This window comes from Bos indicus, chromosome 16 (genome assembly GCF_029378745.1).
Source record: "Bos indicus isolate NIAB-ARS_2022 breed Sahiwal x Tharparkar chromosome 16, NIAB-ARS_B.indTharparkar_mat_pri_1.0, whole genome shotgun sequence".
NCBI lineage: Eukaryota > Metazoa > Chordata > Mammalia > Artiodactyla > Bovidae > Bos > Bos indicus.
Window position 1 is genome coordinate 27087279 of NC_091775.1, and position 16002 is coordinate 27103280.

The window sequence follows — 16002 nt, forward strand, 5'->3', positions numbered from 1 at the left end:
CCATGTGGTCACAAAGAGTCAGACATAACTGAGTGATTGAACTGAAGCCTACCTTTAGAAAAATTAAACTCTATTTTGGCTCAAGCCAATTATTTAACAAAAATTTATGTTTTCTATATGAATTTTTAAATTTTTGAAAAGGAAAGAGATGAATATTAAAAAGAAAGATAATACCTACCCCCTACTCCCCACCTACCCCAATTAAAGGTTGGTTAAAAAGTCACTTTCTATTTGAAATGGGAAAAACCTATTCTGGGTCACAAATTCCATTCCTTATTCCTCTTTAGCCTAACAGCAGTGGTGGTTAACACAACTGTACACATTTATCAACAAGCATAAACCTGCACGCTAAAAAGGGTGAATTCTGTATATAAAATAGAATCTCATAGCCTTGACTTTTTAAACAAATCCCAAGAACTTATAATTCAATAAATTATATAGAAACAAAGATAATAAATAAAAAGAAAAAAACCACAACAATTTCTAGAACCATCTTGCCATCAAAATGCAGACACAGCCTGGGCATCACTGAAATCTTGGATTCTCTCAGTGTAACAAGGAAAAGAAAATGTTTCCTGCTTTCCAGTTAAGTAAAAAGTTAAATGCCATCTTGCTACGTCAATGAATATTATTTTAAAAGTTATTTTTTAATGACACTTATGGCTCAGATGATAAAGAATCTGCCTGCAATGTGGGAGACCCAGGTTCAATCCCTGGGTCAGGATGATCCCCTGGAGAAGGGAATTGCTACCCACTCCAGTATTCCTGCTTGGAGAATTCCATGGACAGAGGCTACAAGCCATGGGGTCACAAGGAGTTGGACACTACTGGGCAACCGACACTAACACATAGGCCCTGAACAATAATGATTCCAAACTAAATACAGTTAATTAAACTACATGTGCTTTTTTGAAAAAGAAATTCAGAGACTAGAAGGATTCAGTAAGCTTTCTCTACCTCTGAAATGCATTATCACAATACTATATCAGAATACAAAAATCTATGAAGTTTAGGTTTAATCTTACATAGCAAATGGATTTAATTTATGGTAAAAGTTTCTTTCAACTCAGCAATCTGAAACCCATAAAAATCTTGATATGTCTGTATAGCAAATACGTGATTTGACAACCAAATCAGATAGAAATTTATAGTAGTGGAAGCTTCAGCAATTACAATACATGGGTTGAAAACAGAATTACAACTATTTAGTTAAATAAAACAGCAAGAAAATTTCTTTCACAATCTCAGCAATTTTGACATTTTCTGCATATATAACAAAAGCAAGAAAAATACATCTCTCTTCATAAAGTAAGTATATTAGGAATAATGCCCTTATACTGAAAAATACATTAACAATAATAGCTACGATCGACAGTAATTTTCCCAGTAATCCTATACTGTAGTATTGTTCCCTCCACTGAAAGGTGATGAGGATGAAAATAACCACCTCACTAATATTCAGCATATGACAGGGACTGGGCTAAAAGCTTTATATGCAGTAACTTATTTAATCTTCACAGGAACCTTATGAGGTAGGCATGATTATCAATTCATTTTATAAATAAAAGAGAAATTGAAGTTCAAACTGGTTTAAGAATAGGTGCAACCAGGACTTCTCTGGTGGTCTAGTGTTTAAGGCTCCTCTGTCCCAATGCGGGGTGGGGGTAGAGGGGGCAGGTTTGATCCCTGGTCAGGGAACTAGATTCCATACGCCGCAACTAAGAGTTCATACGCCAAAACTAAGAGTTTGCATGCCACAACTAAAGATCCTGCATGCTGCAACTAAGACCCTACACAGCCAAATAAACAAATAACAAAAATGAAAAAAAAAAAAAGAAACAGAACAGGTGCAACTAGTAATGTACTAAGATTAGACTCAAGCCCCGTGTCTGTTGGTTTGAACCTACACTGCTTCTACCCCATAACGCCTCCACCCCAAGGGGCATAATAAACACTGAAATGGTACTATTATTATTGTATTACTTTATTGCACTTGACAGATATTGCATTTTTTACAAACGGAACATTTGTGGTAACCCTGTGTCAAGCAAGTCTACTGGTGCCATTTTTCTAACAGCATTTGTTCACCTCGTGGCTCGGTGTCACATTTTGATAATTCTTGCAATATTTCAAACTTTTTCATTATTTTTATATTTGTTATAGTGACTGATGACCTGTGATCTCTGATGTTACTATTGTTAATTGCAGATGTAGCAGAATTAACAAGAGAACTAGAATAAGATGTGGACCCTGAAGATGTGACTGGATTGTTCCAATTTCCTAAAACTTTAACTGATGAGGACTGCTTTGTATAGATGAACAAAGAAAGTGCTTTCTCAAGATGGAATCTACTCCTGGTAAGGATGCCATGAAGACTATTAAAATGACAACAAAAAATTTAGAATGTTATGCAGAGTTAGTGGATAAACAGTGGCAAGACTTGAGAATTGACTCCAATTTTGAAAGAAGTTCTATGATGGGTGAAATGCTATAAACAGCACTGCATGCTACAGAGAAACGTGAAAGGAAGAGTCAATCTAGAGGGCAAACTGCATTGCTGTCTTAGTTTAAGAAGTTGTCACAGCTACTCCAACCTTCAGCAACCAGCACCCTGATGTCAGCAGCCATCAACACAAGACCCTCTAACAGCAAGAAAGTTGTGACTAGCTAAAGCCTCAGATGATGATTAGCATTTTTTAGCAATAAAGTATTTTTTATAGCACAGGGAACTAGTCAATATCTTGTAATAACCTATAATGGAAAATAATCTGAAAAATAATATATGTGCATCACTTTGCTGTGTACCTGAAGCACTGTAAATCAACTATACTTCAATAAAAAATATATACAATGAAATACAAAAAAATTTTTTAGACATAATGCTTATCACACACTTAACAGACTACTGTATATGTAACTTTTACATGCACTGGGAAACCAAAAAATTCGTGTGACTTGCTTTCTTGCAATATTCACTTTATTGTCATCTGGAACTGAACCTGTAGTATTACCAAGGTCTGCCTGTACTTTTGTTACCAAGAAAGTTATCAGGATAACACATAAATTGTATCTAGCTGTATTTTAAAGCTTTTGGAGTCTATTATAAAATACATCACAATATATCAGCATATTACACTAAAGTGAACTAATTGACCAGAAATGAAAACTGTGTGCTGTGTAAGAACAGAACAGAGGAAAACAGTGATGGGAGAAATAAGAAATTTATCCAGTGTGCCTGCTTAGGTTATTGACAGGCAGGGAAGATCAACTATAAATAAAAAGCCTCACCATTATTTACTTTCTTTAAAACAGATGGGAAGAAAAAGGCATTTGCTCAGTAGCCATTTTCCCTGGGTCCAGTTTTTAACAACCAAATTTGATAGTGAACCAAAAAAGAGTTAACACAGCAGGTCTGAGACGGTCACTCTTAGAAAGGCCTGACTACAAGGGCAGCCCCTGACTAGCATCTGGGAATCTGGATTTTGGGAGGGTTGCTACTACCTCTGATAAGAATGGTCACTGGGTCTACATTCTTCTTACAAACAATATGGTTTATGCTGAATTATCTGCTTGCTTTCTGGGAGTCTGGAATTTTGGTCAGTGCTAGGCAGAAGGTGTCTATGTAACAGCTCTGGGCAGAGAGTCCCTTATGTGCCTCCCACTTCAAGGGACACTTCACAAGTGTCATTAGAATTTGTCACTAGAGGAATCAAGTACAAGCTGTGTGACTCCACTGGGAGAGGACTCCTGGAAGCTTGCACCTGGTTTCCTCTGGACTTTGCTCACATACATTTTCCCTTGGCTGGTTTTGTGCCTGTAATTCTTTTTCTGGGATAAAGCACAGCTGTTGGTTACAGCAACATGCTGAGTGAGTCCCCCTAGTGAACTTGGAACCTGAGTGTGCTCTTTCGGATCCCAACACAGATAGTAAGATAATTCCAGGCTATACCTATAAAACAGTTACTGCCGATAACATGACCGTCAAATTTTGCCTAAAATGGACATGCACCCTGGAAAGGTTTTACTCCCACTAGCAAATACTAAAGTAGGTTCCAAAAACTTTGACTGTGAATTAAGCTATGGATATTTTTAACAATTGATACTTACCGGGAACTCTGGCAGGAAAGGAATCAGGAGATCCTGCTCCAGCACCACCCTCTTCTTCATCTTCTTCAAATTCCAAATTCTCTTCTTCACCAGGTGCTAAAATTCTTCTACATGCAAAAGGACAGAAAAAACAGTGAGCTACAAAACCAAATATACAAGAGAAGCCAAATAGCTACTCATTTCCCAGGTAAAATGTTGATATAAAAAATGCTGACATAAAATGCTAATATGTTGGATTAATGATATCAATGATACTAACATTGATATGATACATCCAGAAATATCTGAAAAATAGGTATAAAATAAGATGATAAAATAAGAAGACAAATACTGGTGCTAATTTATTTTACCTTAAAGGGACAGGCTGAACATCAAATGGGAATTCTTTATTATATGTAAGAATATTCTTTAGGACTAGAATAAAAAGAGAAAGACACATGAATTATGTCATGAATCAGAATAAAAAAATTTATTGTAAGTGACTGATTTTAGCCAATTTTACCATGCCTATTAATAATGTATGTATACGTGTGTGTGTGTGTGTGTGTGTTCAATTGCTCAGTCGTGTCTGATTCTTTGTGACCCTATGGACCACAGCCCACCAGGCTCCTCTGTCCATGGGTTTTCCCCAGCAAGAATATTGGAGTGGGTTGCCATTTCCTCTTCCAGAGGATCTTCCAGACCCAGGGATCGAACCCGTGTCTCCTGCACTGCAGGCAGATTCTTTACTGCTGAGCCACTGGGGTGTCTATTAATACTTTAAATATTCCCAATCTTATCATCCAAAGCCACAATGCACTTGTCCATTGAATATCTTAGCAAAATGAAAATATTCACACTTCAGAGTACTGTCAGAACTCCAAGGAAGGTAACTTCCAGAGTCTCAGAGCGCTTAGGGAAAGTGAACTCCAAAATAGTTCTAAGTACAAAATCCAAGGTGAGACATGGGGCACCTGAGAAAGACAATATCTCCTTCCTAGAGTACTTTAATTAAAAGACTGGTGTCAAAGATGACCAATGAGAGGGATATGAGCCTATCTTATTCTATGTCTTGATTAGTCTTCCCCTCAACTCCACAAAACTGGTAAAGTTTATAGTAGTGAGGTTATAATTCTCATATACCTTTACCATAGTTTATTATACATATGTAATGTATACATACATATATGTACATATATGCTTACATACAGGCTCATGCATGCTCAGTCACGTCTGACTTTTTGTGACCCCATGGATACTGTAGCCTGCCAGGCTCCTCTGTTCATGGGATTCTCCAGGCAAGAAAACTGGAGTGGGTTGCCATTTCCTTCTCCATATATATGCACACACAAACACAAAGAGGGATTTATCCTCAAGAGAAGTCTTTAAACAATCTCTTGTATTACAACCTCCTGTATTATGTTTGTGGTCAGTGATTATAATCAGGCAAGGAAACTTAAAAAGAGAGATGCTCTACAATTCTACCTACATTTGGAGAGGTGCTTCATATCTGGTCTTACGGATTGCCAGTATCTACCTGCAGTTATATGAAGTAATGGCATTAATTGTACAATCCAAAATGTTTCTGTGAGTTTATACTCAACTTATTCATTCTAATTTTGGAGTCTTACAGTTTAGAGCTGAAATAGGTATGGATGTTGTCATCCTCAAAAAGAAAATCCCTGAGTACAGGTTGCAATTACATGCCTTACTCCCACAGGAGTCAAATGTGTTTATCATACTTCTTCTAATATATGCACTCCTACTAAGCCCTTCAGGGAGAGAAGTCTGAGACTTGTGTCTATATTTTCACTCATTCTTATTCTCTCTCTCCTTCCAACTCCTACCCTCCTTCCTCTTTCTTTCTTCTTCTCAACAAATGTGTACTGAGTGCTAAGATATGGCAGTGATAGAGACAGAGTGTTCTCACCTTCAAACGGATGTTAGACCCTAGCCAGGAAAAGCAGACAATAACAAGCCACAAAATGAACACGATGATGTTAAGACTGTGGCTGAAGGACCCAGAGGATGCTTGTGTAAGTGGAGTAGAAGGATTACTTCAGCTGAAGTGAACAGAGTAGGCTGCTCAAACGTGAATTATTAGAAGACATTTGAGCCATGACCTGAATGAGAAGAAATGTCCACAAGCAGCTCTGGGCAAGGGCTCTCCAAGTATTAAGAGAACAGGGCAGAGCAACAGCAAAGGCTCTGCAGCAGGAGTTTGTTCAAGGAATGGAGAGGACCACAAAGCTGAAGTCTGATAAGCAAAGGGCAAGTGGCAAGCGACCTGAATCAGATCTTAGCCCTCCCATCATGTTAATGACTTGAGCATTCATGTAACTACTCTGAATCTCAGCTTCCCCAGTTCCAAAATCATATTCTACCTTTCTTCACAGATTGTTGAGAGAATTAAATAACATAACACGACACTGCATAGGAACACTTACAGTATAAATAAAGTCTATATGGTAATTTATTCTGTCCATAGTTCTCCCTATCTGACTGACTAGAATCCTATTATTTTAGATCTAAGAAGGACTATTTTTCAAATTTTAAGAATGTCACCACTAAACTTGGTGCATGACTGTTTATTGTGAGTAAACTATTCATTCAATTCAAATATCAGATAATCACTAAGTATTGTTCTAGATGCTGAGAATAGGAAATGGGTGACAAGATTATGCATATTTATATCAGCAATGACCACATTTTAATAGTGAAAAGGAAAAAGTCAACCCTTAAAATGTAAACAAAACATCAATGAAACAGCTGAAAATCATATTACTTACTAAGAATATCCTGAATTTGTATTATAATAGAAGAATTAAACATCATTTTCTTTTCTTAGGTATCAAAGTTTTGAAAAGGAAATGTCTGTTTTGGCATAAATAGCCTCTTCTTTATTTTGTATTTACAAGTATACAGTATATCAGATATTTAACTTGTATGAATAATTTTGAAAGAAAAATAACAGCACCTTTCTTGCTTTCTGTAACTGCAGGATGGCTTTCCATTTTCACCAACTGGGGAATAACAGGGATTCTAATGTTTTAAAATAAGATTCTACATAAACTTATCATAGGATTTTTCTTCTAATATGAATCTTGATATTTTTGGAGGTTGTAGAGAAGAGGAGAAGCTAGTTTATAATTTCATGGAAGGGGTGATCCTGAGTGTGGAGTCCACCACGACTGGGGACTAACTGGTTCATTCAGTAGGAATAATGCACACAGGCCCCCTGAATGCTGACTTGATGGCATACCCTCTACTGGTGAGCACTCAGCACTCCCAGCCTATGCTCATGGAGCATGGCCTGCCATCCTCTTGAATCTGACACTAAAAATCACACACACATGCCCCACATGTATTTCTTTTTTTTCCCTTGTAGCTAGTTTTCATTTTTGTGGTAGGAAAAATGAGCAAGTGCTTCCCATCTGAAAGTTTATTTTAAATTACGGGAAACAATTCCCTGTAGACATTTAACTCTATTCAATTTAAAAATCTGCCGAGTTCATACTATAGGCAAAGCATTGAATGAGGCTCTGTGGGGAAAATACACTAAGGTTATTCACAATATTCTTGAGAAAATAAATAAATATTAGTGAGAATAGTACAGGGCAGACTATGACAGTGGCTATAAAAAGTGCTCCTATAAAGAACATGAGACAGAGTCTAATAACTGCTAAGGAGAGAAGAAAAAGCTTTCAGGGCAAGGTGGGATTTCTTTGGGGCCTTGAAAGTTTAATTAATGGAAGGGAATTTTACAGTTTATGGGTTGGTGATAGGGAGGTATATTTGAGTAAGAAGTAGTGTATTACTAAGCATTAACATAAGAAAATTAAATTAACTATTACATTCAGGATCTTAGTTTTAGTATGAATTCCAGATTTACAAAGAGATTTTAAAAATCTTGAAGGAAAAATACATTAGCAAAATAAACCAACTAAGACCAACAAGTTGAAAGATACAGTCATTTGTTAATTTTCCCTTCCTTACATTATTAGAAGAGGCAGAGGCCAGGTTGACTAAGAACACTTAATTTGAAATATAGTCAAATACCAATTTATGAAAATGTTTAATTCTTGTAAAATAAATTTTATAAATTCAAGCTTATTACAGGGCATAGCCTACTGAGATACAACATACACATTTAAGTTTAAGAGGCAAGAAGCAAATTAAAATCATCTAAAATAAGTACCAGGAAGGGAGAAGTCCAAATGAGGAACTTTATATAAAATCAAAATGTAATAAAAAAACGAATCCAAATTACTCTCTTTCCTCTCTATTCCCACCCCAAATCTTACAAACAAACAAATCAGAAAACAATGTAGATTTCAGTTCAATCTTCCACAAATACATGGGTCAATAATCTCTCAGGAGTTTGACCTGAAGAATCATGATCTCAAGGACTGATGTCAATATTGCATGATTACAAGTATTAATAACAGTGTAATGGTAGGAATGTAGGCTTTGAGATCACTTCAAACCCAACCCAGTTCGAGCATTTACAAGCTGTAAAATCATGGGCAAGTGTCAGCAAAATGTGGTCGAGTCTATTTATCTGAGTGTTTGGCATATTCCTGCTACTCTAAAAAATAGTGATCATTATTACCAACAAGAGAGTCTATGAGGTAACAGGGGGAAAAACTGAGTGTGTCCATGGAAAGAGATAATAAACATCTGATTATAAGTGTTTACAGTCTTTATAGTGAACCTACATATTCTTAAGTTTTATTTGGAAACAAACTGAAAAGAGATGGAAAATAGTTACTAAATGAGGATCCCAAATCCTCATTATTCTTATCATTTAAAATTGAACATTTCTAATTTTCTTCAGAAACATAACTCAGATATCCTTAATGCAGCTGAAATCTTTTTTTAAAACACAAGAGATGTGGGTTCGATCCCTGGGTTGGGAAGATTCACTGGAGGAGGAAATGGCAACCCACTCCAGTATTCTTGCCTAGAAAATTCCATGGACAAAGGAGCCTGACAGGCTACAGCCCATGGGATCACAAGAATTGGACATGACTGAGGGAGCACAAACGTGTTTTTCTTAAAATAATCTTATATACAGGCACTTACAAGAGGCCAATTATTGTAAGATTACATTTATATGAAACGTTCAGAATAGGCAAATTTATAGAGACAAAAAGTAGATTAGTGGTTGCCTAGGGCTGGGAATCAGGGGAAGCTAGAGGGAAATGAGTGAATGCTAATGGATACAGGGTTTCTTTATGGGGTGATTAAAAAATGTCCTAAAATTGACTGTGGTGATATTCAATACTTGTGCCCTTGCCTATATTTCAAACATTTCCTCTAAGAGAACATTCATTTGAACCAGCAAAAAAGCTTCATCTAGCACATCCTAACCACCAAAATATTTGAAGGAATTGTTTACTTAAAAAAAAAATTTAGGAAGGAAAATGAGGACAATAAGGAAAGATTTTATAAAGCAGTTCAAACAGCTGGACTGCAGTTTTCAGTGACATTCAGTATAAATAGGCATCAATGACTATAACTTTATACTTTCCAGTAGAATCTACTGTAAATGTTTACTGAAGTAATTTAATTGTAGTCTTATTAAACTGAATAAAACAAAGGCTAAAACAGATAAGTGAGGTACAACATAGAGTCAAATAATTTTTCATATTCTGTAATGAAGGTGAGAGGGCTTCCCAGGTAGCAGTGGTAATGAATCCGCCTGCCAATGTAGGAAATGCAGGTTTGATCCCTCAGTTGGGAAGATACCTTGGAATAGGAAATGGCAACCCACTTCAGTATTCTTGTGTGGAAATCTCCATGCACAGGGGAGTCTGGTACGTTACAGTCCATGGAGTTGCAAAGAGTCGCACACGACTGAGCACATAAGGTGAACCAAACAATAATTACTAAAAATATTATAGGAATTATAAAAGCATGAAAAATTACATAGGATTAGATAATAACAGAAAAGACTCAAATTAGCATCTCTGCTAAATAATCTTAATATCCATAATAGTGTAAACATTTTTCTAAAGCAGTATCAATAAAAAATATGAAATAAAGCTTACTTGGTTCTAGCTTCTTCAGATCTTCCAGTTTAAATTCTTCCTGGGACTGTGTGGACTGAATTTAAAATATGCAAATTACATATTTTTAATACAAAGACTTCATTGCACCCTATGTTTTTTATTATGGCTGACAAAATATTCAAAAAGTAGCCAAAGTAAAAGAATCCATTTCTTGCTTTCAAGGTCAAAAAAAAAATTTTTTAATTCCAAATTAGTTTTTGTTTTTTTGGAACATTCTGACTAAAAAAGTTGAAACCATATCTTTTATTTTTACAGTTTATATAACTTGAACTAATAGATCTTTTAATAGGAGTTTAATCCATGAATTCTTATTGTTAAATCCTTTTGAAACTATACTGCTTTTGACATGAATGCCTAACATTTTATCAATAGTTCATACTAATTCCTTTTCCTTATATTAAGAAGTTGAGAGGGGGGGAATCTATTTACCTGTAAAGCTGCACTTCGTAATTCCAAGCATGTTGCAATTTTGCCTATGGTTTTCTGCAGGAAAAAGAAAAAGTTATAAATACCAAATACATTATAACCGTTAGTTGCCAAAAATCGAGTTAATATTTTATTGATAAGTGATCTATGATTTTAAAAGGTTAAATTTTATTTCTTTTTAGCATCTTGGAGACACTGGAGATGAGAAATAGGAGGCAAAAGGCTGGGACCATGCAGAGAAGATGAGCATATATTCACTCCTGGTCTAATGTGCCACAACCAATTTTAAATCATTTGCTTTGATGATAGCCTTCTATATGAGTTAAAGGGCAATGAAAAGGACTTCAAACATCTTCTCTCCAAGCTTTGCCTTCTCTTCTTCTCCATAAGGTCTGATATTCACTAAAAGACTTAAAATCAAAAATATCTGAAAGTTAGCACAGTGGTATAATTTAATTTTGACTCAAGTCCAATCTTAACTTGTTCAGTTAAATGTATCAGCAATGCCAAGTAAAATCAATACTTGTGATAAATGGTGGCAAACTTTATAGTCAGATCTGAGTTATCAAATAGATATAAATGACAGGACATAGTCCTTCCTTTAATAAGCCCATGTTTCTATTAAACATGTAAGACACATATAAAATCACTGTTAACATAAAACAGAGGAACTTGGTTTACAGGTGTCAGCAAAGTAAATGCTAATATGCCCTGAAGAAATAGGATAGGAATCAAAATTAGGAATCAAGCCCCAGTGACTGGGAGGATTTCTAAAACTAAAGAACTTGGGGAAAAGTCATAGTTCAGTTGTCTAAAGTCCTAAACTGAAAATAGGGAGATAGGTTTGAAATGTGAAATGTGTGTGCATTGCAGGGGGAGGGGTTATTATGAAGGGGACCTTCTATGACTAGCTGAGGAATGAATCTGTTATTACTTTAGCAATAAATTACACAGATAGTTTTTGGACAGAAGAATGACTGTCAGATTTGCCCTTTAAGAAAACTGTTGTGATAACAGTGTCCCTAGGGTAAAGGAGAGAAGGGCAAAGACTAAAGGTTAGATCAGGTTATTTCAACTGTCCAGGTAATCAGTAGTCAGAAAAAGAACATGGATGACTAGGGTTGAATTGAAAAGGAGGAGACCCAAAAAACAAATACGCACAAGAGCAGGCAGCTAAATTATGACAAGAAAGACTGAAATCTTTCCAAAAAAACATACTTCTTAACTTTCTGTTAGAAATAAACCCTGACCATAAAAGTGAAGTATATATGTACAATATTTGCAATGCCTTCACAATACAATATTCTGGGGAAAAGTGATGTTTTTCTACACATACTGATGACCTGCAAAAGTTCAGTCAATTAGATTTGATGGTTTCCTCTTATGCCAATTTTCTTTAGGAGATAAATGAGGAGCAAAGAGGAGTAACAAGTATTGTCCTGGTATCTGGCACTCAGGCTAGTGAGTCCTAGGTGATTATCATACAGGCATTATATAGCTGGGATAGCAATTCACAAAATAAAACACTAATTCTACAAATAACAAATGCTAGAAAGGGTACGGAGAAAAGGGAACCCTCTTACACTGCAAGTGGGAATGTAAATTGGTGCAGCCACTGTGGAAAACAGTACAGAAAACAATCCAGCAATCCCACCCCTGAGCACATATCTAGAGAAAACTATAATTTGAAAAGACACATGCACCTCAGTGTTCATAGCAGCACTATTTATAATAGCCAAGGCATAAAGTAAGGTAAATAAATGTCCACTGACAGATGAATGGATAAAAAAGAATACACACACACACACAGAGGAATACTGCTCAGCCATAAAAAAGAATGAAATGCCATTTGCAGCAACATGGATAGACCTAGAGATTATCATACCAAGTGAAGTAAGTCAGAAGAGAAAAGCGAATACTACATGATCTCACTTGCATTTGGAATCTAAAATATGACAGAAATGAACTTATTTATAAAACAGAAGCAGACTCACAGACAAAGAAAACAAACTTATGGTTACCAAAGGGGAAAGGGGAAGGGATAAATTAGGAGTGTGGATTAGCAGACACAAAGTACTATATATAACACAGATAAACAACAAAGCCCTACTGTATAGCACAAGGAACTGTATTCACTATCATACGATAAACCATAATGGAAACGAATACGAAAAAGAATATGTATATATATGTATAACTGAATCACTTAGCTGTGCACCAGAAGTTAACACAACACTGTAAATCAAGTATCCATCAATAAAAATTTTTCAAAAATAAATAAACTACTACTGAGCAAAAGATATGACTCTTAGTCAAGGAACTGGTAACAACATTTAACTATTTCCACAATCTTTAAAATTTCCTTTAATCTTAATGTGAGTTTAGAGAATGTCAAATTTTAGTCTGAAATTTTATATTTAAATATTATATTTAACATAATTGCTGTAAAAGGATTCAAGATACAGATTTACTTACCCTCTGAAACAGCTTTTGTAGGGGAGCCAGCAACAATCTTTTCTATATAAAATCTAATATCCCTAAATCAGTGGTGTTCATATAAACCACTCAAATCTGACAAAACTAGTAAATTACTTTAATATAGTTAGTAAAGGCTAAAACCTATTGAGCACTTGCTAAGTGACAGATTCTCCTAGGTGATTTGCCCACATTAATTCATTGAATCCTGACTATAACCCTATGCACTAGATACAACCATTTCACATCTATAAGATGTGAAAACCAAAGAGAGGTTAAGCAACTTGTCTTGGACATCAATGTCTTCAATACAGTTGCAATATATACAACAAAGCAATACACTTATTTTAATACCATTTGGTCACACTTATGTTCTTTTTAAAAAATGGTTTTGAAAAAGGGCTGTCTGTATTAAGGGACATGTATCAATGAGTAAAAACATTAGTTAAAACATCTTTAAAAACATTAGTTAACTCCTTGTCCTTCTTTACTATACAACCCATTTGATTTGATGTTTTTAACATTTCAGGTAAAACATATTCTAATTTAACAACTATAAGTCCACTAATAACCTATTTTAAATGTAAACATTTCTTCAAGTTAAGAAGAAGCAACAGTTTTTTTACAGTCTATTGAAACTATGGCAAAATACCAATAGGCATTATTCATAACTATTTTAAAGGACCACACCCAACATCAGTACTAAAAAAGAGTGAAACACTATCATTTTCAGCCACAGCAATGACTTTTAAAATGTAGCATTTATTGATGTCAAAATCAAGTGCTTGCTACTGTCAGTATTCCACCTTTCTTAGAAAGAAACGGTTCAGAAAAATTATTAAGAAGCACAAAATATAAATCCTGATTAATACACATTAAGACTAAGCATTCAAGGTAAGTGAACTTAATTTTAGAAAAATTTAAATAATTAGCATTTCATTCAAATTAATTGCATATGTCTAACAAGGTATATAGGTGGAAAATGTTATCATTTTCAGAATACTGGCTGTCTTACTTTGTCATTAGCTAGGGGAATGGTTAACTCCAAAAGAGCTATTAAAGGAAAAAAGCAGTTAACAATTAAAGAACTATAGTAATTTTGCCAAAACATATTAAGGGAAAAAATAGTTTACAAAAATACAAAGAGTTAAGAAGTACAGTCTCAATCCAGACAATTTTTTAGATTTAGACAGCCCATCGTCTATCCTCTAGCTGGGGGGAGGCAGAGAAGAAAGGAAGCGAGGGAGGAGGCAGTGGAAAGGGAGATCTATAAAATATAAAACAAGCATATAGTGCTGGAATTCTCATCACCACTACATCTGATTCAAAACAGGGAAAAACTTTCTAAGCATCATGAGACAGGATGTTCTATTCTGTCCAGAAACTTACATGAGAAAATCTACTACACCAAAGTAGGGAATTTAATGGAATGAAAGCTTTTGGCAGCTATTTTTTGGCAACTAAACCCAGTTGTTATAATGACAAAACTATTAAGAAATGAAATGAAAGCTAAGTCAACTGATCATGAGGGAGGATCAAATAAGAATTATAAACTTTATTTTCCACCAGAAATCTTTGAGATTATGAATAGAAAATCCATACGAAGATTTTCTACCACCAACTAATAAAGTTAAGAGAGATCAGTAGTGTGGCTTTAGATATCTTCACATTTAAAATAAATACTGAGAAGTATATAAGTTACTCTCTAAAAAAATGATTCCTCTCATCTTAATAATACAAATAAATATCAATAATCTAAGATCTAACAAAGCATTTAATCATCAAATAGTTTTGAAATCTTATTGGGAGCAATAGTAAAAAGTTTCATAACGAAAGTACTTTAGAAATATGGTGGTTTTTAAAAAAATCTTTTAAAGTTCCACAAATTGTTGAATGGTTGGCATAATTCTAAAAACCTGTCTCTGCTACAAATATATTTAAAATAGTAAAAGCACAAAGAATATAATTCAAAATAGAAAACACATAGAATAGTTTTGCATAGACTAATGTAAGGAACATTCTCTGTTTTTCTCTTTTAAGGAAACACAATTGAGTTTCTTCTCCTTTGGCTTACATGCCAGGTCTGGCATTCAAGTAATTTTGCAGACCTAACAGTCGGTTTCAAAATTTCCCATAACATGTTCTTTAGACACAATGAAATATTATAAAGAGAAGAGGAGGGAGGCTTTCAAAAGCAAACAAATTTAAGAAATACTCCATTACCCAAACTCTTTAAAAATCCAACATACACATTAGCATGTTAAGAGCCCTGAAAAGTCACAAACTCTGTTGATATAACATGTATTAATTGTTCTGAGTCAATGTTCTCCAGATAATGTCTGGAAAATCTTTGTTTTCTAATCATTTATTAACTTGGAGTCTCTGACTTTTTCCTTCAGTTCAGTTAGTTCAGTCGCTCAGTCATGTCCAACTCTGAGACCCTATGGACTGCAGCACGCCAGGCTTCCCTGTTCATCACCAACTCCTGGAGCTTGCTCAAACTGAAGTCCATCAAGTTGGTGATGCCATCCAACCATCTCATCCTCTGTCGTCCTCTTCTCCTTCAATCTTCAATCTTTCCCAGCATCAGGGTCTATTTCAATGAGTCATTTCTTCACATCAGGTGGCCAAAGTATTGGAAGCTTCAGCATCAGTCCTTCCAATAAATATTCAGGATTGATTTCCTTTAGGATAGACTGGTTGGATCTCCTAGCAGTCCAAGGGACTCTCAGCAGTCTTCTCCAACACCACAGTTCTAAAGCATCAATTCTTCTGCACTCAGCTTTCTTTATAGTACAACTCTCACATCAATACATGACTACTGGAAAAACCACACCTTTGACCAAACAGACATTTGTCGGCAAAGTAATGTCTCTGCTTTTTAATATGCTGTCTAGGTTGGTCATAGCTTTTCTTCCAAGGAGCAAGTGTCTTCATTTCA

The 16002-nt window shown here is 35.2% G+C and overlaps 1 protein-coding gene across 1 annotated transcript in view; it reads right to left on the reverse strand.

Annotated features, from left to right (window-relative positions):
• The window catches only part of AIDA (axin interactor, dorsalization associated), a 47763-nt gene that overhangs the window by 20783 nt on the left and 10978 nt on the right, over nucleotides 1-16002 (reverse strand). Inside the window, exons 3-6 of the mRNA XM_019976071.2 lie at nucleotides 10590-10643; nucleotides 10140-10194; nucleotides 4458-4521; nucleotides 4108-4214 (exon numbers count right to left, since the gene is read on the reverse strand). Coding sequence (XP_019831630.1) covers nucleotides 4108-4214; nucleotides 4458-4521; nucleotides 10140-10194; nucleotides 10590-10643 — 280 coding nt within the window. The remainder of the gene's footprint in view (nucleotides 1-4107; nucleotides 4215-4457; nucleotides 4522-10139; nucleotides 10195-10589; nucleotides 10644-16002) is intronic.